Consider the following 24,266-nt stretch of genomic DNA (forward strand, 5'->3'; position numbering starts at 1 on the left):
GTGGCCCAGAAGATCCTGGCATGCAGAGATCATAAGAATGGCGGTAGGGGATCCGTGGACCCTACCACTTCGTCCAGACCTTCTCTCGCAAGGTCTGGTATTCCATCCTACCTTACAAACGCTAAATTTAATGGTTTGGCTATTGAGAACTACATTCTGAAGAAGCGTGGGCTATCAGGTTTAGTGGTATCTACCTTGATTAATGCAAGGAAGCCGGCCTCAAGAATCCTATATTATAGAGTCTGGAAGGCATATGTCTCCTGGTGTGAATCCAGGGGTATGTCATAGGTAGAATCCTTGACTTTCTGCAGATGGGGTTAGAAATGTAGCTGGTCTTAAGTACTATCAAAGGCCAGGTCTCGGCCTTATCAGTTTTATTTCAACGACCACTTGCTTTGCATTCTTTGGTTTGTAGCTTTATTCAGGGGGTAACGCGGCTTAATCCTCCGGTTAGGTCAACCCTGAACCCTTGGGACTTGAATTTAGTCCTGTCGGCATTGCAGAAACAGCGTTTTGAGCCGATACTGCATATTCCCTTGGTCCTTTTCACAAGGAAACTAATTTTTCTGGTAACCATATCTTCTGCAAGGGTATTGGAGTTGGCTGCTTTTTCTTGTAAAGAGCCATATTTAATTACTCACAAAGATAAGGTGGTATTGCGTCCTCATCCTAACTTTCTACCGAAGGCAGTGTCATTTTTTTCCAGAACCCTGTTCTACAGAAGAAAAGTCACTACATTGTCTGGATGCGGTGAGAGCAGTCAAAGTCTACTTAAAGGCGACAGCTCAAATTCGGAAAACTGATGTTTTGTTTGTGTTGCCTAAAGGTCCTAAAAGAGGACAGGCAGCATCGAAATCTACTATTTCTAAATGGATTCGGCAAGTAATTGTTCAAGCTTATGGTTTGAAGAGGAAGATTCCACCTTCTCAAATCAAAGCGCACTCCATAAGGGCTGTTAGTGCTTCATGGGCAGTGCATCGCCAAGCTTCCATGGCTCAAATCTGCAACTTGGTCTTCAGTCCATACATTTACCAGATTCTATCAGGTGGATGTAAAAAGGCATGAGGATATTGTCTTTGGGCGTAGTGTACTGCAGGCAGCAGTATAAGTCCTCTAGTCTCATGGTGCCTTACTTTTGTTGTGTCTCCCTCCCCTCGGTTGGCATTGCTTTGGGACATCCCACATAGAAACTACTATGGCTCAGTGTCCCGTGATGTACGATAAAGAAAATAGGATTTTTATAACAGCTTACTTGTAAAATCCTTTTCTTGGAGTACATCATGGGACACAGAGGTCCCTCCCCTCTTCTAATACATGTATATTGCTTTGCTACAAAAACTGAAGTACTCCCAGTAGTGGGAGGGGTTATATAGGGATTGGACTTCCTGTCTTGGGGTGTGCCAGTGTCCATCACCTGAAGGTGGCTTATAACCCACATAGTAACTACTATGGCGCTGTGTCCTGTGATGTACTCCAAGAAAAGGATTTCAGGTAGATTTTAACAGGTAAGCTGTTATAAAAAATCCTATATTCCTCCTCTGATCTCTTTGGTATTTCCTTGTTCTTTTTGTTCTCTTCAACACAATAAGGGCCTGTGTTGTGGTTTTTGTTCACTTCAAACTGAGTTTATATCCCCCTACAATTCCAAGTGGATACAAAACACACTTAAGCAGGTCAAATGCACCTCAGGAGGTCCATGGCAGGTCATATGTACCTATCAGTGAATTCTGAAGGGTTTCAGTTTTGGTGTCATGGACACAAGGCCAAAGCCGGATCAATACAGGTCCTAAATGTCTGTATTTATCCAGCTTGTTGGAATGTGTTAGCAGCATATATTATGGATTTTATTCTACTGTTAACTGTATTATACCTTACTAGCATAATTGAAATCAGAATACAGGAAAACATTTTGGAGTGATATATGTTGCTAAGGGGCAATCAGATGCCTTCTCCCCAGTGTTTCACACACACTGAATGAAGATGGTTTCAGGACAGGCTATTTTTTTTTTTTTTTTTTTTAGTTTTGATTAGACAGGAAGGGTTTAATATTCCATCTGGTTTTTATTGCTGTCTGTGTAAATGCTGGTAAGATGTACTCTCTCGCTCTTTGTCCTTTTGACCATTATCGCTGGGAATTAAACTGAGAGAGAATGCAAAATTTTCAGTTGTCCCCAGATGCGGAGTAGAGGGGAAATCTTTGAATAGGCACTCTTGTTTTTGTGATCTCTGTCAAAAAGGGGAATTTGTTACTTTTTGTAGAGCTATCCTTTGTTTCCCATATGGTAAGTGAAACGCAATCTCCCTAACTAGACACAGCATAAAATATACCGGCAGGGATTTCAGCCCTTACCTACTTTATATAAAACTAAACAAAAGTTTTTCATATACATAAATTTTACTATTCAAATGTGATAGATGAACTAAATGAGTCCAGAATATTTCAGAGGACTTGTCAGGTGCAAAAGTGGTTTTGCTGATCTGATTGCTATACTTTCCTTTTTTTTTTTTTCTATGCAGTACCTGCCTGCTCTTGGTTACACTAAGCGTATTCATCTTATGAACCCTATGGTTCCAGGACTCACAGGAAGCAAGATGAGTTCTTCTGAGGAGGTAATGTGAATATGGGATGCAGAGAAATTAAAAAGTATATACATTTTCATGATCGTGCTGGCAGTGGACATGGTAATTGTCAGATACAGCGGGTAAAATCAGTATTGAACATGTCACCAATTTTCTAGGTAAATATGTTTGTAAAGGTACTATTGAAAATAAATTTTTCACCACATGTCAGTGTGGCGAAACCCATGCAATCCATACATACAAAGAAACCAAAACAAATACATTCATAAATTGTTATGTGTAAAAAAAAAAAAAAATTGAGTGTCACAGGGAAAAGTATTGAACACATGAAGACAGGGCGGTGCAAAAAGGCATGGAAAGCCAAGACACCAGCTGAAATCTATCAGTAATCAGAAAGCAATCCTGCCCCTTGTCAGTGCAAGTTAATATCCGCTAGTTCAGTCTCAACTGATGGCTTATAAAAAGGTGTCTTATTACCAAGGTGTCACACAAGAAACATCTCATGATGGGTAAAAGCAAAGCGCTTCACAGCCTTCTTGTTGCAAAACAGTGGCATTGATTACAGAAGGATTCCAACATTTCTGAATGTTCCAGTGAGCAATTATCAGAAAAGTTGGCCAAAAGCTCAAGGACCACTTGTGGAGAGCTTCAGAAAGACCTTGAACTAGCAGGTATAATTGTTTCAAAGAAAAACAATAAGTAATGCACTCAAACGCCATGGCCTGTATGCGCACTCACCACACAAGGCTCTATTGCTTAAGAAAAACCATGTTGAATCTCATTTAAAGTTTTGCTGCAGAACATTTAGACACGCCTGTGAAATACTGGGAGAATATAGTCTGGTCAGATGAGACCAAAATTGAATTCTTTGGATGTCCTAATACACACCATGTTTGGAGGTCAAATGGCACTGCACATCACCCCAAAACACCATACACCAACAGTGAAGTTTGGAGGTGGGAACATCATGGTGCGGGGCTGCTTTTCACCATACGGTACTGGCAAACTTCATATTGAAGGAAGGATGAATGAAAGAGTCATTGTACCAAGTCATTCTTGTTAAAAATCTGCTGCCATCTACCAGGCTGATGAAGATGAAACTAGGGCAGACATTTCAGCAAGACAATGATCCCAAACACACAGCCAAGGAAACTCTCAATTTCAAAGAAAGAAAATAAAGCTGCTAGAATGGCCAAGCCAATTGCCTGACTTGAATCCAATAGAAAATCTGTGGAAAAAAATAAAGATCATAGAAGAGGCCCACGGACTATGTGGAAGAATGGGCAAAATCACACCTGAGCAATGCATGCGACTAGTTTCTCCATACAGGAGGCGTCTTGAAGCTGGCATTACCAACAAAGGATTTTGTACGAAGTATTAAATACATTTCAGTTAGCGTATTCAATACTTTTTTTTCCCTGTGTCATTCCATTTTATTACACAAAACTTGAAAGAGAAGTATGGGTTTGGCTTTTTTTGAATATTTATACTTACCTAGGTGGATGCAGCATCAGAGCGATCCTGCAGCTGTCCCCCGTCGTCTCTGCACTGAGAACCGAGCCACCAAACACAGCCAATGGCTCGGTTCTCACTCCTCCCCAAGCAGAGCGATACTGACACTGTCAGTCAGCATGGCTCCTGCTCTGCTCCTCCACGCTCATTGGAGCGCTGAGCTGTGGAGGGGCAGGGAGCGGCCGTCTCAGCGGCTCATTGAGACTGCCATCAGTCCAGGCACCTGGCGGATCCAGACTTCGGAAGCCGGGAATGATTCACTGCATTGACTGATTGCAGTGACCTCAGAAGTCCGCTCTCTGCTGAAAACGGGTCACAGGAGTGCAAAACGATTTGCACTCCTGTGACCCATAGGTGAAGTCCAGCCTAAAAAGCTCAGGCTGGACTTCTCCTTTAATTTCTCAACTTATTTGTTTAAGTTTCTTTGTATGTATAAGGTGGTACGCGTGTCGGGACCCCATGGGGCAAAGGACCGCGCTATACTGCAGAGGGACACGGCGGCAAAAAGCACCCTGAGGCGATTCAGTTCGCATAGGTAGCGCTATACATGTCATTCATTCATTCATTCACTCATGTATAGATTGCATACGTTGTTGTAGATATGGTGAAAATTTCATGTCAATAGCGCCTTTAGAAATATATACCGTATTTATCGGCGTATAACACGCACCCCAAGTTTAGGAGGTAATTTTAAGGAAAAAAACTTTTAGGAGTAAAGTTTAAGGCCCCATTCACACTAGCGCGTTTTTTGATGCATTTTGCATTTTGCAGAAATGCACGGGAATTTTTTAACATGGGTTCCTATGGAACATGTTCACATCAATGCTTTTTTGTATCTCTGCGTTTTTGGAAAGGGTCGGGGACTTTTTTTCATGCAAAAAGCAGCGTTTTGCATGTAATGGTTTTCAATGGACAAGCATCAAAAACGCAAGTGCACCGTTTTTGCAGCGTTTTTGGTGCGTTTTTGCCGTTTTGTTTTTTTTTTGTAATTTTTTTTTAAGACTGTAAAAAAAAAATGAAAAAAAAAAAAACGCAAATCGCGGCAAAAACGCGGCTCAAAAACGTGCCAAGCATGAAAAAAAAACCTCCAAAAACGCTCAAAAGCAACATGCATAGGTGTGAATCGAGCCTTAGGAAGAAAAACTTACATTAAAATGCCCATCAATGCAGCGTTATGGGTGTCCATCTGCAGCCTTGTCAGTGTCAGTGCAGCCTTGCTCCAGTGTCTATTGCAGCCTTGTCAGTGCAGCTTTGCCCCAGTGCAGAATTGTCAGTGCAGCCTTGTTGGTGCAGCTTTGCCCCAGTGCAGAATTGTCAGTGCAGCCTTGCCCCAGTGTCCATTGCAGCCTTGCCAGTGCAGCTTTGCCCCAGTGCAGCCATGTCATGGCAGCCATGCCAGTGCAGCCATGTCAGTGCAGCTTTGCCCCAGTGCATCGCCGCGTGAGATCGCCGCGATCCCTGCCGACATACACAGCCGTGTGTAAATTCAAATATGGCGCCAAGACTGCAGGGACTCGGCAGAGCCGAGATACACATACCCGAGAGTCCTCGGCTTATCTCGGCGCCGCTTACAGTCCCGCCCTATGATGGACATCACACAGGTCCAATGGCGGGACTGGGCGGGACTGTAAGCGGCGCCGAGAAAAGCCGAGGACTCTTGGGTATGTGTATCTCGGCTCCGCCGAGTCCCTGCAGTCTTGGCGCCATATTTGAATTTACACACGGCTGTGTATGTCAGCGGCAATCGCCGCGATCGCTCCGATCACACAAAATTGGCGGGGATCGGCCTATAACACGCACCCACGATTTTCCCCTGATTTTCAGGGGAAAAAAGTGCGTGTTATATGCCAATAAATACGGTATTTAGCTAGAAAAAATTGTAAAGTGTTTAATACTTATTTTACCCACTGTAAATCTATATAATTTGTTAAATTGTTAGTAAGATATCAAAACTAAGTACAGAAAAACATAAGAACACTACTATGGATGAAAAAAAAAAATGTTAAAGGATTACTATACATTTTAGGTAACATAATCCCACTGACCTCTCCCCATCTGTTTGCTAGCTATACTCCCTCATACTTTGCCTTAGATCAGTGGAGTCGCAGCCTATGTTGAACCAAGCCGCCCTCAGTTTTCTTGGACTCTTACAGGTCAGGCATATTGTTGCCTGTTCTCCAAAGACCCCAATAGAAAATTTCCATTAGACCTTATAGTGAAATGTGCAGTACCATATTGCCCAGCCAGCTGAGAAGAGGACAAGATCACCACTCCTGAACCAGGTCACCCACTGAGCTAAGGCAAGTTAGTACATGGGGGTATAGAAACATGTGGTCAGAAATTAAAGGGGTTGTAAAGGTTCCTTGTGTTTTGTTTTTTTTTTAAACAAAGATGTCATACTTACCTCCGCTGTACAGTTGGTTTTGTACAGAGTGGCCCGGATCCTCCTTTTCTGGGTTCCCTCCTCGGCGCTCCTGGCTCCTCCTCTTCTCAAGTGTCCTGTCGGAGAAGTGCTCACCTACGGGACACCTGTGCGGGCACGCTCCCGTGTCATGCTGTTTACAAAGACAGCAGGACTCTGCTCCGTCCCCCCAGCGCTTGCGTCATTGGATTTGATTGACAGCAGCGGGAGCCAATGGTTGCGCTGCTATCAATCTATCCAATCTGGACACGAGATTCCGGCCGGAGCTAGTGTGCTCGTTTCTGTTGCAGGAATTACGGGGCTCAGGTAAGTAGGAGGGGGTGTGTGTGTGTGTGTGTGTGTGGGGGGGGGGGGGTGGGGGGGGGCTGGGCTGCTGCACTAAAGAAGATTTTTCATCTTAATTTTATAAATAATTATGTCTTATTGTGCAAATAATCAAAATGAGGGAAAACAGTGTACAAAAACCGCAATAAATACAGTACAAAAAGATCAAAATTATATGTGAGAGAAATATCAATAAATAGTATTGGCCTACTATATAGATGCAAATGAAGTGCAAAACACAATACTATATATGGATGACAAGATGTGCAAATGAGCACTAACAAAGTGCTGGAATTGCAATGCAATCATCAAAGTGCTAATTTTGTGCAAATCCGAAAAATAAAATCACAAATATGTGAACATTTATAAGTTATAATACCCCTCCTATGTGGACCACAAAAGTTCTAAGTATACAAAGTAACAGTGTACACCAACCAATAACCTATATATGATGTACAGTAGGGACGGAAAGTATTCAGACCCCCTTAAATTTTTCACTCTTTGACCTCATGATTCTCATTTGCTCTGACATGCACTGTGAGCTGTAAGGTCTTATATAGACAGGTGTGTGGCTTTCCTAATCAAGTCCAATCAGTATAATCAAACACAGCTGGACTCAAATGAAGGTGTAGAATCATCTCAAGGTTGATTAGAAGAAATGGACAGCACCTGAGTTAAATATATGAGTGTCACAGCAAAGGGTCTGAATACTTAGGACCATGTGATATTTCAGTTTTTCTTTTTTAATAAATCTGCAAAAATGTCAACAATTCTGTATTTTTCTGTCAATATGGGGTGCTGTGTGTACATTAATGAGGAAAAAAAATGAACTTAAATGATTTTAGCAAATGGCTGCAATATAACAAAGAGTGAAAAATTTAAGGGGGTCTGAATACTTTCCGTCCCCACTGTAAGTATAACAATATTCAAGCAATTTAAAAAAAATCCCCAAAAATAGTGAGTAAGATGGTGAAATATCTCAATAATATAAAGGCTTACCAAGCCACCAAACACCCAGTGTTCAAACAGTGAGTCCTTCTCCAGTCTCACTAAAAGGACCTTAACAGCTGGGGCCGCGAGCCTTCCAATAAGCTCTGCTGTGTTCAATCAATCCAATGTGTATCTCGCCATAGAACACACGATAAATGAGGAGAAAGAAGAAAAAATGCTTCTCATAGCGTACTACAATTCAGACAGGCATTTGTAAAACAAATAGGAAATCCACTCACATATTCCAAGCGCCCACCTGGCACTAAGGATAACACGCTCAGCTAAGTCGGTAGTGGTACTACCGTTGTATTACCCAACACGGGCACCAACCACTCAAAATTGCGACACGGTCAGCGTCCCTGTCTCACTCTACGTCCATTTCGTCTGTCGACATCCTCATGGAGTGCTTGGTAAGCCTTTATATTATTGAGATATTTCACCATCTTATTCACTGTTTTTTTAAATTGCTTGGATGTTGTTACATTTACATCATATATATGTTATTGGTCGGTGTACACTTTTAATTTTTGTTGGGATCCACATAGGAGGGGTATTATCACTTATAAACGTTCCTATATTTGATTTTTCGGATATGCACAAAATTAGCACTTTGATGATTGCATTGCAATTCCAGCACTTTGTTAATGCTCATTTCAACATTTTGTCATCCATATATAGTATTGTGTTTTGCACATTGTTGCATATATATTTTGCACTTCATTTGCTATATATTTAGTAGGCTAATACTATTTTTTTTATTTTTCTCACACATAATTTTGATCTTTCACAATTCATATATTGTTGTTTATCACAATTTTTTGTACTTTATTAATTGGGGTTTTTGTACACCGTTTTCTCTAATTTTGAGCATTTGCAAAATAAGACATTATAAATATTTACAAAATTATACATTATGTTCTAGAACACTGTGAACCTGCGCTTATCTAGACTCTCAACCATCATTGACTAATATCAATATTGATAAAGCTGTGGTTCAGCAAGTTTAGTTGTGACATATACATCTGTGGCACTGTTAAAACTTTTTTGCACTTTTCACCTTAATGCATAGAATGCATTAAGGTGAAAAACGCTGAGGGTTTACAACCCCTTTAACTTTTTAACTAGTGTTTCTTGGTTGTTTTTTTTTTTTTTTTAATTCTTCGTGCATTTAGGAATTTTATGTTAGCATTTTAGATGTGTATTATTCATAAAATGGCTCCCTGTAAAAAGCAAATATGTAGTACATTTTCAGTTACAATAGCACATTAAAAAAAAAAAGTCATGTCTGAAAGAGTTGATTTGTACATTCAGAAAGAATGAGACTAAATTTGAGCCATCTATGGCCAGCTTTAGTAATTTTCCAGGGTTTTTCTCTCATCCCTTATTTATTTTTATATTCCCAATATAAGAATGTGGGACATAAGCCAGGGTGTGACAATCTTAACAAATACCTTTTTGTGTTTTCTTAATGTGCAATAAGATCTAGCTTTACATACTAATTTGTGATCATTATAATCTAGTGTTTTATAATGATCTTTTAGTTTGTAGCCTCCAAGTGGCATAGCTTATTAGTATTTGTATAATGTTTATAATCAACTTTTTCTATGTTTAATACTATGCTCACTGTGCATAATCATCTGAAATTGCTTTCATGTTTCAGGAATCAAAAATAGACCTTCTGGACTCCCCATCAGATGTGAAAAAGAAGCTAAAAAAAGCTTTCTGTGAACCAGGAAATATCGAGAATAATGGAGTATTAAGCTTTGTCAGACATGTCCTCTTTCCTCTGAAGTCAGGTGAGAGCGCATGTTAGAAATTTGTAAGAATTCCTTAGTTTACCTGTTTTTTTTGTTTTGTCACCGTGCTTTCTTTTGGTTTTCAGAGTTTGTCGTTCTACGGGATGAGAAGTATGGCGGGAACAAAACCTACACAGACTATGAGACTTTGGAAAAAGACTTTGCTGAGCAGGTTAGGAATCAATGAGCTGTCTTGCATTTGAATAGCATCTTCTGGTAGATTTTGTCTTTTTTTTTATTCTTTATCTTGCTTTATGCTTTACATCTGGAAACCTGGTGTGCACTTGTCAGTTTCTTTAAACATTATCCCAGTGTCTGAATGGGTACATTTACATCAGTAATAGAGGTGGGTGTGAGAACTAATGTGTGACTTGGTCTTCCATTGATCTGTAAACCAGCCTTAAGCCGACCATAGATAGTATCATCACATCAGTGGTATATTTCCAGTGACGAAAAGTAAACGAAAATTACCCCATGTTTTCGTCAAATGACGAAAATCAATTGCATTTCGCCAATGAACAAAAACAGAATGAAAATGCGAGGGAGGGACGTTTACCCATGTGAACTTCCTCAAGAGTTCTGTCTGTAAAGCCTGTGATTGCTTCCCCTTCCAGCTAGCAAGGTAGCGACCGTAGCGTGCTTAGTGGTGTGGCGTGCTTAGCGCTGTGCAGCATTACAGGCCTCCTCAGACGACCATCCAGAGCACTGTGTGCACTACAGGTCTCCTCAGACCACCTTGCAGCATATATACACGCCTACCGACTATTCAGAGCACTGTGTGCATTACAGGCATCTTACCACTGTGCAGCATATATACAGGCCTACCGACTATCCAGAGCACTGTGTGCATTACAGGCACCTTACCACCATGCAACATATATAGGCCTCCTACTACTGTGCAGCATATATACAGGCCTCCTGACTGTCCAAATCAATGTGTGCATTACAGGCCTTTTCAGGCCACTGTACAGAGCGCTGTGCAGCATATATGCAGGCCTCCTGACCATCCAGAGCACTTTGTGCATTACAGGCCTCCTCCTGAGACCACCGTCTAGAGCACTGTGTGCATTACAGGCCTCCTCAGACCACCGTCCACAGCGCTGTGCAGCATATACATTCATTGTGCCTCATTTAAAGTCCAAAAACTCCCCCCTCATTCATATATATAGGCCTCCCGATCATCCATAGCTCTTTGTGCATTACAGGCCTCCTCCTCAGACCACCATCCAGAGCACTGTGTGCATTACGGGCCTATTCAGACCACCATCCAGAGCACTGTGTGCATTACAGGCCTCCACAGACCACCATCCAGAGCACTGTGCAGCATTAAAGGCCTCCTGAGACCAGCATCCAGAGCCTGTAGTTTGTTGAAGCCCTAATACCATAAATAATAACTTATTAGATTTTTTTTATTCCATGAGTATATAATGAGTTTGGAAATTTTGGAGAAATGCCTAAATAAACTAAACCCATTCGATTTTGTTGTTTTGTAGAGTTGAATAAAAAGTACTGCAGATTTTAGTCGACTAAATACCACTAAAACGATTGCAGATGACTAAAATACAACTAAAACTAAAATGGCATTTTAGTCAAAAGACTATGACTAAAACCAAATTGAAATTTGACACCAAAATTAATACAGGTTACAGGAAAGAAAATAGCTTGATTCCTCCAACACAGTCAGAATTGATGGGGGAATTTCTGAGCCATTGGGTTATCCCAGATGGGGGCAGGGGAAGCTGTGTCCCCACTGTGAGAACACAGTGATTATTGCTATAACGGCTGCTAGCAATAATCGCATTTTGTAAAATCTGACAGGATGGTTGTACCCAAGTTGATTGATCAACTTGGGTACATTTAGCCTGCCCATATATGGATCAAATCTCATCTGGTTCCTGCATAACCGACCAAGTATGGCTGGCTTTAGGCATCATGTACAAAGGACATTTGAAAACCTTTTCTGGACGCTGGAACTCGATGGCTAGTAACCGACATTTAAAAACGTCTGTTTTGCCACGTCTACATGCCACGTTTATGCGCATTTGCGTTTTTAGAAGCGTTTTTGACAGATAACAACAGTTTTTACAGATCAGCAGACCCTCCCAATGCAGGAGAAAAACAGTCGGTTTCTCTCTCATTCTGGAAAGTCAGTTTTTTACCATTGATAATGGTCAGAAATGCTTCCCCATTAAAAAATCACCATCAAATGCCCCTGAAGTACCGTCCTGAATGCAAATTTTTGCTTTAACAGAAATGCTTCTAACCTCAACTGCTTCTAAACTGCTATAAACGTCTCAGTGTATATGTACCCATAAGATAACATTGAGGAGAGTTCAGGGGCTGCTGAAAAAAATGCTCAAAGGCTCCTAATCATCTGTTTGCCAGCTGCAGTGTACATGAGGCCTTACACTTGAAATGATGGTCAGATGTGCCTTCCTATTCGTTTCTTTGGCAGGATCAGGAAAAGATCATGTAATGTTTATTAAAACCTTTAGAATGTAAAGTTCCAATATCAAACTGAAAGGCTGGCAACCAGGTAAACTAATGTTTGGGTTGTATGAAGACTTCTTGAGTTGCCCTTCCTTCAAGTTAATTTTATATCATTCAGGTTACCTGCATTATGCTGACTTAAACCCATTATCGGTTTTGCATTAAAATGGTTAGAAACTAACTGTGGTTTAGGTTCATAATTTTACTGTAGAATGGTTGTAGAGGGCTGGGGGAAACCTTTACCAACATCAAGGTTTTGTGCCAAAGTCTAAAATGCTTGAATCGCATTATATGAAATTTAATGTATTTCTTCCAGGAAGTGCATCCTGGAGATCTTAAGGCATCTGTGGAGAAGGCTTTGAATAAATTGTTGGCTCCCATTAGAGAGAAATTCAACAGCCCTGAAATGAAGAAACTAAGCAACGATGCCTATCCTGACCCCACAAAACAAAGTAAGTGTTGTCTCGACCATGTTGTATTTTTCTGTGCAAAAATGACCCCATGATAAAAAATAAAAGGAATTATTATAACAGCCTCAAAAATAAACCTTATAAGACCTGACACCTATGTTTCTACATCTAGGATTTTATTCTTCAGCCTCCCTAGAATCGGTAGCGCTTGCACTCTATTCAGATTAACTGTGATCATATAGCCTTGTGCATATCCTGGGTGTGAAAAGCAACTGCCAGAGAGTAATTGCAGTCTATGCTGTGCGTGAGTCCGGATGCAAGGATGACTTGTCAGTATTCTTTGTAGTAGTTTCTGTCCTCAACTCGTTTCCAAAGTATGCCAAAAGTGGCTTCTAATACAGATTGGCTTGAGCCCTCGTAGCATTTAGCATGCATGCAAATCATCACACATTAGTGAAGATTAAAAGTGGTCTATATAAACATAACTTAACCACTTGAGCCCCGGACCATTATGCTGCCTAAGGACCAGAGGTCTTTTTCCAATTTGGCACTGCGTCGCTTTAACTGCTAATTGCGCGGTTATGCAATGCTGTACCCAAACGAAATTTGCGTCCTTTTCTTCCCACAAATAGAGCTTTCTTTTGATGGTATTTGATCACTTCTGCAGTTTTTATTTTTTGCGCTATAAACGGAAAAAGACCGAAAATTTTGAAAAAAAATGATATTTTCTACTTTTTGTTATAAAAAAAATCCAATAAACTCAATTTTAGTCATACATTTAGGCCAAAATGTATTCGGCCACATGTCTTTGGTAAAAAAAATGTCAATAAGCGTATATTTATTGGTTTGCGCAAAAGTTATAGCGTCTACAAACTAGGGTACATTTTCTGGAATTTACACAGCTTTTAGTTTATGACTGCCTATGTCATTTCTTGAGGTGCTAAAATGGCAGGGCAGTACAAAACCCCCCCAAATGACCCCATTTTGGAAAGTAGACACCCCAAGGAAATTGCTGATAGGCATGTTGAACCCATTGAATATTTATTTTTTTTGTCCCAAGTGATTGAATAATGACAAAAAAAAAAAAAAAAAAAAATATTTACAAAAAGTTGTCACTAAATGATATATTGCTCACACAGGCCATGGGCCTATGTGGAATTGCACCCCAAAATATATTCAGCTACTTCTCCTGAGTACGGGGATACCACATGTGTGGGACTTTTTGGGAGCCTAGCCGCGTATGGGACCCCGAAAACCAATCACCGCCTTCAGGATTTCTAAGGGTGTAACTTTTTGATTTCACTCTTCACTGCCTATCACAGTTTCGGAGGCCATGGAATGCCCAGGTGGCACAACCCCCCCCCAAATGACCCCATTTTGGAAAGTAGACACCCCAAGCTATTTGCTGAGAGGCATATTGAGTCCATGGAATATTTTATATTTTGACACAAGTTGCGGGAAAGTGACACTTTTTTTTTTTTTTTTTTTTTTTTTTGCACAAAGTTGTCACTAAATGATATATTGCTCACACAGGCCATGGGCCTATGTGGAATTGCACCCCAAAATACATTTAGCTGCTTCTCCTGAGTATGGGGATACCACATGTGTGGGACTTTTTGGGAGCCTAGCCGCGTACGGGGCCCCGAAAACCAATCACCGCCTTCAGCGTTTTTAAGGGCGTGAATTTTTGATTTTACTCTTCACTGCCTAACACCGTTTCGGAGGCCATGGAATGCCCAGGTGGCACAAACCCCCCCCAAATGACCCCATTTTGGAAAGTAGACACCCCAAGCTATTTGCTGAGAGGCATGGTGAGTATTTTGCAGCTCTCATTTGTTTTTGAAAATGAAGAAAGACAAGAAAAAACTTTTTTTTTTTTTCTTTTTTCAAATTTCAAAACTTTGTGACAAAAAGTGAGGTCTGCAAAATACTCACTATACCTCTCAGCAAATAGCTTGGGGTGTCTACTTTCCAAAATGGGGTCATTTGGGGGGGTTTTGTGCCACCTGGGCATTCCATGGCCTCCGAAACTGTGATAGGCAGTGAAGAGTGAAATCAAAAATTCACGCCCCTTAGAAAGCCTGAAGGCGGTGCTTGGTTTTCGGGGTCCCGTACACGGCTAGGCTCCCAAAAAGTCTCACACATATGGTATCCCCGTACTCAGGAGAAGCAGCAGAATGTATTTTGGGGTGTAATTTCACATATTCCCATGGCATGTTTGAGCAATATATCATTTAGTGACAACTTTGTGCAAAAAAAAAAAAAAAAAAAAAAAAATTTGTCTCTTTCCCGCAACTTGTGTCGCAATATAAAATATTCCATGGACTCGACATGCCTCTCAGCAAATAGCTTGGGGTGTCTACTTTCCAAAATGGGGTCATTTGGGGGGGTTTTGAACTGTCCTGGCATTTTATGCACAACATTTAGAAGCTTATGTCACACATCACCCACTCTTCTAACCACTTGAAGTCAAAGCCCTTTCTGACACTTATTTTTTACATGAAAAAGTTTTTTTTTTTTTGCAAGAAAATTACTTTGAACCCCCAAACATTATATATTTTTTTAAAGCAAATGCCCTACAGATTAAAATGGTGGGTGTTTCATTTTTTTTTTTCACACAGTATTTGCGCAGCGATTTTTCAAACGCATTTTTTGGGGAAAAAACACACTTTTTTAAATTTTAATGCACTAAAACACACTATATTGCCCAAATGTTTGATGAAATAAAAAAGATGATCTTAGACCGAGTACATGGATACCAAACATGACATGCTTTACAATTGCGCACAAACGTGCAGTGGCAACAAAATAAATACATTTTTAAAAGCCTTTAAAAGCCTTTACAGGTTACCACTTTAGATCTACAGAGGAGGTCTACTGCAAAAATTACTGCCCTCGATCTGACCTTCGCGGCGATACCTCACATGCATGGTGCAATTGCTGTTTACGTTTGACGACAGACCGCCGCTTGCGTTCGCCTTAGCGCAAGAGCAGGGGGCGACAGGGGTGCTTTTTTTTTTTTTTTTTTTTTTTCTTTATTATTTTTTTGCTTTTTTATCTTATTTTTAAACTGTTCCTTTCATTTTTTTTTTTTTTTAATCATTTTTATTGTTATCTCGGGGAATGTAAATATCCCCTATGATAGCAATAGGTAGTGACAGGTACTCTTTTTTGAAAAAATTGGGGTCTATTAGACCCTAGATCTCTCCTCTGCCCTCAAAGCATCTGACCACACCAAGATCGGTGTGATAAAATGCTTCCCCAATTTCCCAATGGCGCTATTTACATCCGGCGAAATCTAAGTCATAAAATGCTCGTAGCTTCCGGTTTCTTAGGCCATAGAGATGTTTGGAGCCACTCTTGTCTCTGATCAGCTCTATGGTCAGCTGGCTGAATCACCGGCTGCATTCTCAGGTTCCCTGTTGAGACAGGAGAGCCAGAGAAAAACACGGAAGACGGTGGGGGGGGGGGGGGGGCATTCCCTCCCACGGCTTGTAAAGGCAGTCTAGAGGCTAATTAGCCGCTAGGATTGCTTTTACATGAAAGCCGACCGCTGGCTGAAAAGAATGATACCAAGATGATACCTAAACCTGCAGGCATCATTCTGGTATAACCACTCAAAGTTGTGAATGGCGTACCTGAAGACAAAAAAATGGTTAACAATAAAGCACAGTAAACAATAAAGTATAAATAATTACATACCTGAAAAACAAACATGATAAAACATAATAACAATAACAATAACAATAAAACACTGCAGAATAGAATACAGTAAAAAAAGAGCAGAACAATAGAGAGAGAGAATAGAGAGAGAGAACAATAAAACGACAACTATTTTTTTTTATTTTATATATATTTTTTTTTTTTTTTTACACTTTTTTTGTAACTAACTTTTATAACTGTAACCGGTTCCAGGTTCGGGTCTCTCAAAATGCGATGGCATCTTGGGAGACCCTGTGAAAGTGTGCCTAGTCTGTGCAATGCTGTACCCTACGCTAATACTCAACTAGTGTATGGTAGCGTTCAAAACATTCACCAATGCAAAGACCAGGATTGTCAGGACAGAAGGGACAATAATAGCGGGTGTCACGCCTATATCCGCGTTTGCTGCAGACACAACATCTTTTTGGGGGGGGTTCGTTGGGTAGGGGTACTCGGGAGCACATAAAAATGCCTCTCATGCAGCCGACTGCATTTCGTTGGGGGATGTGAATGGGGGAAGTACGGGCGCTGCAGAAGTGGTGGGTTCCCAATTAGGATTGGCGAATGCAGCAGGAAGGGCACTATGGGCACGACGGGCCTGTGTTTGTCTTTTTGGTGGCAGCGGGACACTACTTGTGCTTGCCACCTCACCAGCTTGAACTGCACTTATGGGACTCGCCACGTCACCAAGTGTTACTGCAGTGCTGGTTTGACTACGACCGGGGTGTACTAGGCCGCTGGTGCTTGCCAGTTCAATAAAAAGCTTCCAAAAAAACTGTTAGCGATCGCAGGGATCAGGCCTGACTCTGCGAACGCTGCAGTTATGCGTTTAGTGTTTTGTAAGTGACAGTGATCGATCGATACTGCACTTGGGTGGGCTGGACTGGGCCGGGCGGAGGGGCAAAACGCAGGTGCTAGCAGGTATCTGGGTTGATCCCGCTAACACTGCGTTTTTGGGAACCCTAAACTGCTGGGGACGCTAGTATAGATCTGATCTGATCGGATCAGATATTGATCCGTTCAGATACTATACCACTAAAGGAGGCGTATGCTGCGTGCGTGGGTGTTAGTGGTACTGGCGCTAACCTGACGCTGCCTGGGGCCGGTGCTTGCTAGTTCACCAAAATGCTACCAAAAAAACTGTTAGCGATCGCAGGGATCAGGCCTGACTCTGCGAACGCTGCAGTTATGCGTTTAGTGCCTTGTAAGTGTCAGTGATCGATCGATACTGCACTTGGGTGGGCTGGGCTGGGCCGGGCGGAGGGGCACAACGCAGGTGCTAGCAGGTATCTGGGCTGATCCCGCTAACACTGCGTTTTTGGGAACCCTAAACTGCTGGGGACGCTAGTATAGATCTGATCGGATCAGATATTGATCCGATCAGATACTATACCACTAAGGGAGGTGTACGGTGCGTGCGTGGGTGTTAGCGGTACTGGCGCTAACCTGACGCTGCCTGGTGCTTGCTTGCCAGTTCACCAAAATGCTACCAAAAAAACTGTTAGCGATCGCAGGGATCAGGCCTGACTCTGCGAACGCTGCAGTTATGCGTTTAGTGTTTTGTAAGTGACAGTGATCGATCGATACTGCACTTGGGTGGGCTGGGCGGAGGGGCAAAACGCAGGTGCTAGCGGGTATCTGGGCTGATCCCGCTAACACTGTGTTTTTGGGAACCCTAAACTGCTGGGGACGCTAGTATAGATCTGATTAGATCAGATATTGATCCGATCAGATACTATACCACTAAGGGAGGCGCATGCTGCGTGCGTGGGTGTTAGCGGTACTGGCGCTAATCTGACGCTGCCTGGGGCGACGCATATCACCGCCGGGCGATCAGGGGGCTAAACCTTTATTAGGTAATAAATGGCGGGTGCCCTGACACTATAAAAAATAAACGAACTAACCTGCGTCACCCGTAACGGTTATACGGTGATCAGTGGTGAAAGGGTTAACTAGGGGGCAATCAAGGGGTTAAAACATTTATTAGGTAGTATATGGGGGTCCCTGTCACTATAAAACGCTGACGGCGAACCTAAATATTTACCTCACTAACTAGCGTCACCAGCGACACTAATACAGCGATCAGAAAAATGATCGCTTAGCAACACTGGTGACAGGGGGTGATCAAGGGGTTAAAACTTTATTAGGGGGGGTTAGGGGGGTACCCTAGACCTAAAGGGGGGTAATACTAACTGTCCCAACACTGTAACTGTCACAAACTGACACTATGCAGTAATCAGAAAAAAAAAAAAAAAAAAAAAAAAAAAACCTGCTGGTGTCAGTTTGTGACAGGGGGGGGGGGTGATTGGGGGGGGGGTCGGGGGGCGATCGGGGGGGGGATCGGGGTGTTTTGTATGCCTGGCATGTTCTACTGTGTGTGTTTGTGTTGTGCACTTACATTGATGTCTTCTCCCCTCGGCGCTGGAACGGAAAATACCGAGCCGAGGGGAGATGACATCATTTCCTTTGCTGCTGTTTAGCATACAGCAGCAAAGGAGTGTTCCCATTGGCCGGCGGCGATCGCGAGGGGGGGGCCACGAACGGATGGCCTCCCCCTCATCTCGGATCGCCGGGGAACAGAACGGGACCGCTTCGGGCACCGGGGGGGGGTCCGATCGGACCCCCCACCCGCGAGAGGCAAATCACGTACATGTACGTGATTTTGCCTGCCCGTGCCGCCTTGCCGACGTAAATCGGCGTTAGGCGGTCCTTAAGTGGTTAAAATACAAATTTTCTTGGCTGCTAGAAGAGTGGCTTTTACATTTTAATCATATGGCTCCATGCACACTGGACATTAAAATAATGTTATAAAAACGCCCGTAGCTTTACAGTGAGTCTTTCAATGTTTTTTAACGTTTTTGCAATAGAGTTTTTTTAGCGTTTTTTTTCAATGGATCAAAAACGCTGGTGAGCCAGGTTTTTGAACGTTCATTGGCGTTTTTGTGGTCAGAAAAATTACTCCTGAACGCGATTTTATGGCATTCAGAAAACAGCCCATAAACTCCACTGCTGATAAACGTCCAAAAACGTCCATGTGTGCATGGACACATAGGATAACATAGAGGGGAGTTTATGGGCTGTTAAAAAAACGCCAAAACTCGCCAAAAACGCCCGTTTATGAGCTTCAGTGTGCATGGAGCCTAATTGTTTTTAAAACTATAACTTATAGCTTTGTTTATAACTTGCTTTTTATTTTCAGAGTCTGTGACTAAAACCACTAACAAGAGTGCTGAGCCAGAGGATCTTATTCCATCTCTTCTTGATTTACGAGTTGGTAAAATCCTGAGTGTAAGCACGGTAAGTCAATTTTGAAGTATATAATAATATTTTTTTCATAGTTGGCAAAAGTGATAGAAAAGCAATACATTTTAATATGCTGTGGCTTTTGTAGTAACTGAACACAAACGGGCTTAACGTATTGAGTAGCTCTTATCTGGCACATCTAACCAGGTTGATCCTGAGTGTACTCGGATGTGGGAATTGTTTCTATGTGTGTTTTTTTTTTTTTTTTTTTTTTCTTTTTTTCTTTTTTTCATTTGTAATAAACTTTGGAAAAAAATGTTTTTGTAACTTGTGTGTGCGCTCTCTATACCAGTAAAGTCCAATTGTTTTGCTTCCACTTCTATGTTATTTAAGGATATGGTACAGGACCAACAGCCATATTTTGTTGTAATAATCTTGAACAATAAAGCATATTATTCTATATGCATTTTGAAAGGTTTAGCTATTTATCCTGTAACCTTAAAGACCAAGTTCACTTTTTGGACCATGTTACACCCTTATTTAGGGTGTAACATGCCCTAGCACCTGCGGCCCCAGATTCCCAAACCCATCCATGACAGCAGACAGGGTTTTTCCTCCCCGCACCCACTGTCACATTTCAAAAATAGCAGTTGTTCAGGGCTCCGCCCGCACAGCTACATCGATCATTCTTTTACAGGAATCTGGGAATGAACAAACTACAAATCTGTTCTCCCATCGTGGCAGATGGCTTATAGTTCTCAACCTGCTAGGCTGCTGATGAGCGCCTCATAGTTCACTGACACTACCTACTGCTTTCTAACTGAAAGCCTGTACAGAAGTTCAGGCAAGAAAGCTGTAGGCAGTGTCTACAGGAGCTTGACAGGCTTTGTGGAAAAAAAAACAAAGGAATTTTTTTTTTTTACTCGCAAAAACGTGCATTAATATTTTTTGAAAATTAATTTAGCCTTTAAAATTTTACTTCTACATCAGATTATTTTGCAAAACTGCTCCTTATACCTGATTGACATGCCATTCCAAAGAATATTCCAATATGTGGACAATAATCCATTCAGCAGGCCAAAGACATGCTATATTCCAGGTTTTATTAGCAGTTGTACATTCTGCTAAACCAGAGACCTTTTTAAAGTATAGAATATAATCTGAAATCCTTATGTAGTTTTAGGATATCTCTAGAAAAAAAAATGTATATAATTATATAAATGTATTCATAGTGCAAGCTTTGTGCATTTATTCTGTTAGATTTGTTTTTGTTTTTAAATATTTACTGCAAGCTGTTTTTCTCTGGCAGCATCCAGATGCAGACACATTGTATGTTGAGTCAGTAGATGTGGGTGAGGAAAATCCACGTACTGTGGTTAGTGGATTGGTGAATTATGTGCCTTCTGAAGAAATGCAGGGACGTTCTGTTGTTCTACTATGCAACTTAAAGCCTCAGAAGATGCGAGGAGTAGAATCTCAAGGCATGCTGCTTTGTGCATCAATGTAAGTAAAGCTGATATAAAAAAATATTATTTATCGTTTCATTAAAGCGGAGTTCCACCCAAAAATGGAACTTCCGCTGTCTGGCTTGCCCATCCGAATCCCCCCCCACCTCCCTCAGGGTGTGATAGTTTTGGCACCTTTCTGGGGGGAGCAGATACCTGTCTAATCCTACGCAATGTCCGGCCCCTCCTCCATCCCAGAAGACAGCAGGGACAACTCAGAACGCGCAGTGCAACTTGCGCATGCGTAGTAGGGAACCAGGCTGTGAAGCCGCAAGGCTTAACTTCCTGATTCCCTTACTGAAGAATGTGGCGCCTCCACATGGGAGCCGAGGGACGGGTCGGCTTCGGGTGAGAACATCGCGGGCGCCCTGGACAGGTAAGTGTTCTTATTGTAAAAGTCATCAGCTGCAGTATTTGTAACTGCTGACTTTTATTTATTTTTCTTTCCGGCTCCGCTTTAAGCTATAGAACTTTTTATCAGTAGACACACATAAAAGTAAACTCCTTTCTCTACTCTATAGTTAAAATAATATTATATGTTAAATTGACTGCTATAAACACTGAATAGCAGGCTGCTCTAGTCCTGGCCTTGTTCATGATTTTTCCCTCACTTTCTGACATGTTTTACCAGATAGAAGAAAAGGGAATTCTCTAACAGCAACACAGACGAAAACTAAAAGGCTTTTACTTAAAGTAAGAGAAAGCTAAAACCCCCCTGTCTGATTTTTTTTTTTTTTTTTTTTTGTGTCCCTGTAGCAGATTTTCCCTCCACTTTTTGTTTCAGAAAATAGTAGTCGTTGGGATAAAAAGTGAAAGAAAATTCTCTCTAAAGGGCCCCAGATAGCGTAAAAAAACATCCAAAGCTATAAAAAAAACAACAAAAAAAAAAGCCTTGGCATATGCTTTCTTTTTATGTGAAACATAACCATGGGCAGTAATGTGTTTATACAGAATAAATGCTTATGGCATACTACTGTGCTTGAACAATATACCCAACAAGGTGTAGTGCATGCTTCACAGGACTCATGCTACAGGGAGTAAGGACTCGTTTACACTTGAGTTTGGGGGTAGCAAGAACATCCCCCACGTAGGCTACAAAAGGAAGCTGGATGGGGGTATATATATATGTCGTGATGCAGTGGCCGCAGCAAACTTTATCCACTTGTCATGTTTGGCATGGTATCGCCACCTAACACAACCCATTCAAGTGAATAGAGCCATGTCATGGCCTTGTTTAATGCACGTGGATGCAGCATTTACAGGTTTGAAACAGGTAGTGGGGAGGCGACATATGGCATTCTCACTGCCTGTCAAATGTCTCTAAAAATCAATCTGCCGCAGATCACTTTTCCGAGGTGTGGCAATGATAGCCATATGTCTACGTAGCCTAACAGCATGAATATATACATTTGGTGTCACTTGAAATGTTTCATTATCAAGAAGAGATTGGATAGATGTACACAAACTATAAAATCCCTTTTTAAGTATGTTTAACCACTTCAGCCCCGGAAGGATTTACCCCCTTCCTGACCAGAGCACTTTTTGCGATACGACACTGCGTCGCTTTAACTGACAATTGCGCAATCGTGCGACGTTGCACCCAAACAAGTAGAGCTTTCTTTTGGTGGAATTTGATCACCTCTGCAGGTTTTAATTTGTGCGCTATAAACAAAAAAAAGCGACAATTTTGAAAAAAAAAAGCAATATTTTTTACATTTTATTATAATAAATATCCCCCAAAAATATTTAAAAAAAAAACAAATTTCTTCCTCAGTTTAGGCCGATATGTATTCTTCTACATATTTTTGGTAAAAGAAATCGCAATAAGCGTATATTGATTGGTTTGCGCAAAAGTTATAGGGTCTACAAAATAGGGGATAGATTTATGGCATTTCTATTACAATTTTTTTTTAATTAGTAATGGCAGAGATCTGCGTGTTTTATTGTGACTGCGACATTGCGGCGGACACATCGGACACTTTTGACACTATTTTGGGACCAGTGACATTTATACAGCGATCAGTGCTATAAAAATGCACTGATTACTGTGTAAATGACACTGGCAGGGAAGGGGGTTAACTGTGTTCCCTCACTGTGTTCTAACTGTAGGGGGGATGGGCTCACTAGAACATGACAGAGATCACTGCTCCTGATCACTGGGAGCAGTAGATCCCTGTCATGTTGCTGGGCAGAACAGGGAAATGCCTTGTTCATATAGGTATCTCCCCCCGTTCTGCCTCTCTGTGTCACAATCACAAGCCGCCAACGGACATCGAGTTTGCGGGACCTGCGGGCACACTCGCGGCGGGCGCGCCCACTAGCCTGGGATTTAAAGGGGACGTACAGGTGCACCCATTTGCGCAGCCGTGCCATTGTGCTGACGTACATCGTCGTACACTGGTCGGCAAGGGGTTAAGACAGTTTGTGATGCTCATATTTGTATACCCCCCCCCCCATGTTGTAATTGTAAGAACTATCACTGTTTAATATAAGGCAGCTAATGTTCTAACTAACAACAAAATGATTGTATTTGTCTCAGCGATGGGGACAATAGACAGGTAGAACCTCTGGACCCACCTGCAGAATGTGTTCCTGGTGAGCGAGTCTATGTTGAGGGATATGAAAATGGAAGGCCAGAAGCAGAGCTTAAGCCAAAGAAGAAAGTGTTTGAAAAGTTGCAGGTATTAATTTATTCTCTTTATTGCCATGTCCCATCCTTTTTATCTGTTTCTCTCTCAGATTATTTTCTCCTCTTTTCTTTTTTCCAGGCCGAATTTAGGATCTCTGAGAATTTGCATGCTCAATGGAAAGAAAAGAATTTCCTAACTAAACAAGGGCCGATAACCTGTAAAACACTACGAGGAGGCAGCATTAGCTGATTGCATGGAACATTTTCTCCCTTGTACGCAATAGATATCATCTTTTAACTAATTCAGTGCCAGGGGGCTCACACCCCTATATAGATAACAGTTAAACGTCTTATTTATATCAGTAGGTGCATGTGACTGGGACAGCATCTGCAATCACCATTCCCATTATCTTGTCATCAGAAGAATGTATATTGTCATAATAAAAACTTTATCAAATAGTTTGGGGGTTTTGTTTGTGCATTCACAGAAAATAACAGATTTTTCATACAGATTTTAAATCCAAAACGTATGACATACAATATTGTGCAGAAGTCTTAGGCAGGTGTGAAAAAAAGCTGCAAATTAAAGTGATTGTAAAGTCTCGTGTTTTTTTTTTTTTTCAATAAAAATATGTTATACTTACCTGCTCTATGCAGTGGATT

At 41.5% G+C, this 24,266-nt stretch overlaps 1 protein-coding gene across 1 annotated transcript in view; it reads left to right on the forward strand.

Annotated features, from left to right (window-relative positions):
• YARS1 (tyrosyl-tRNA synthetase 1) overlaps window positions 1-24,062 on the forward strand; it is a 62,423-nt gene extending 38,361 nt beyond the window's left edge. The window contains exons 7-14 of the mRNA XM_073615345.1: window positions 2,518-2,610; window positions 9,489-9,624; window positions 9,711-9,796; window positions 12,431-12,566; window positions 19,426-19,523; window positions 20,779-20,972; window positions 23,514-23,655; window positions 23,743-24,062. Of these exons, the coding sequence (XP_073471446.1) occupies window positions 2,518-2,610; window positions 9,489-9,624; window positions 9,711-9,796; window positions 12,431-12,566; window positions 19,426-19,523; window positions 20,779-20,972; window positions 23,514-23,655; window positions 23,743-23,853 (996 nt within the window). The 3' untranslated portion in view covers window positions 23,854-24,062. The remainder of the gene's footprint in view (window positions 1-2,517; window positions 2,611-9,488; window positions 9,625-9,710; window positions 9,797-12,430; window positions 12,567-19,425; window positions 19,524-20,778; window positions 20,973-23,513; window positions 23,656-23,742) is intronic.
• The last annotated feature ends 204 nt before the right edge of the window (window positions 24,063-24,266 follow it).

Source organism: Aquarana catesbeiana, linkage group LG02, assembly GCF_042186555.1.
Source record: "Aquarana catesbeiana isolate 2022-GZ linkage group LG02, ASM4218655v1, whole genome shotgun sequence".
NCBI lineage: Eukaryota > Metazoa > Chordata > Amphibia > Anura > Ranidae > Aquarana > Aquarana catesbeiana.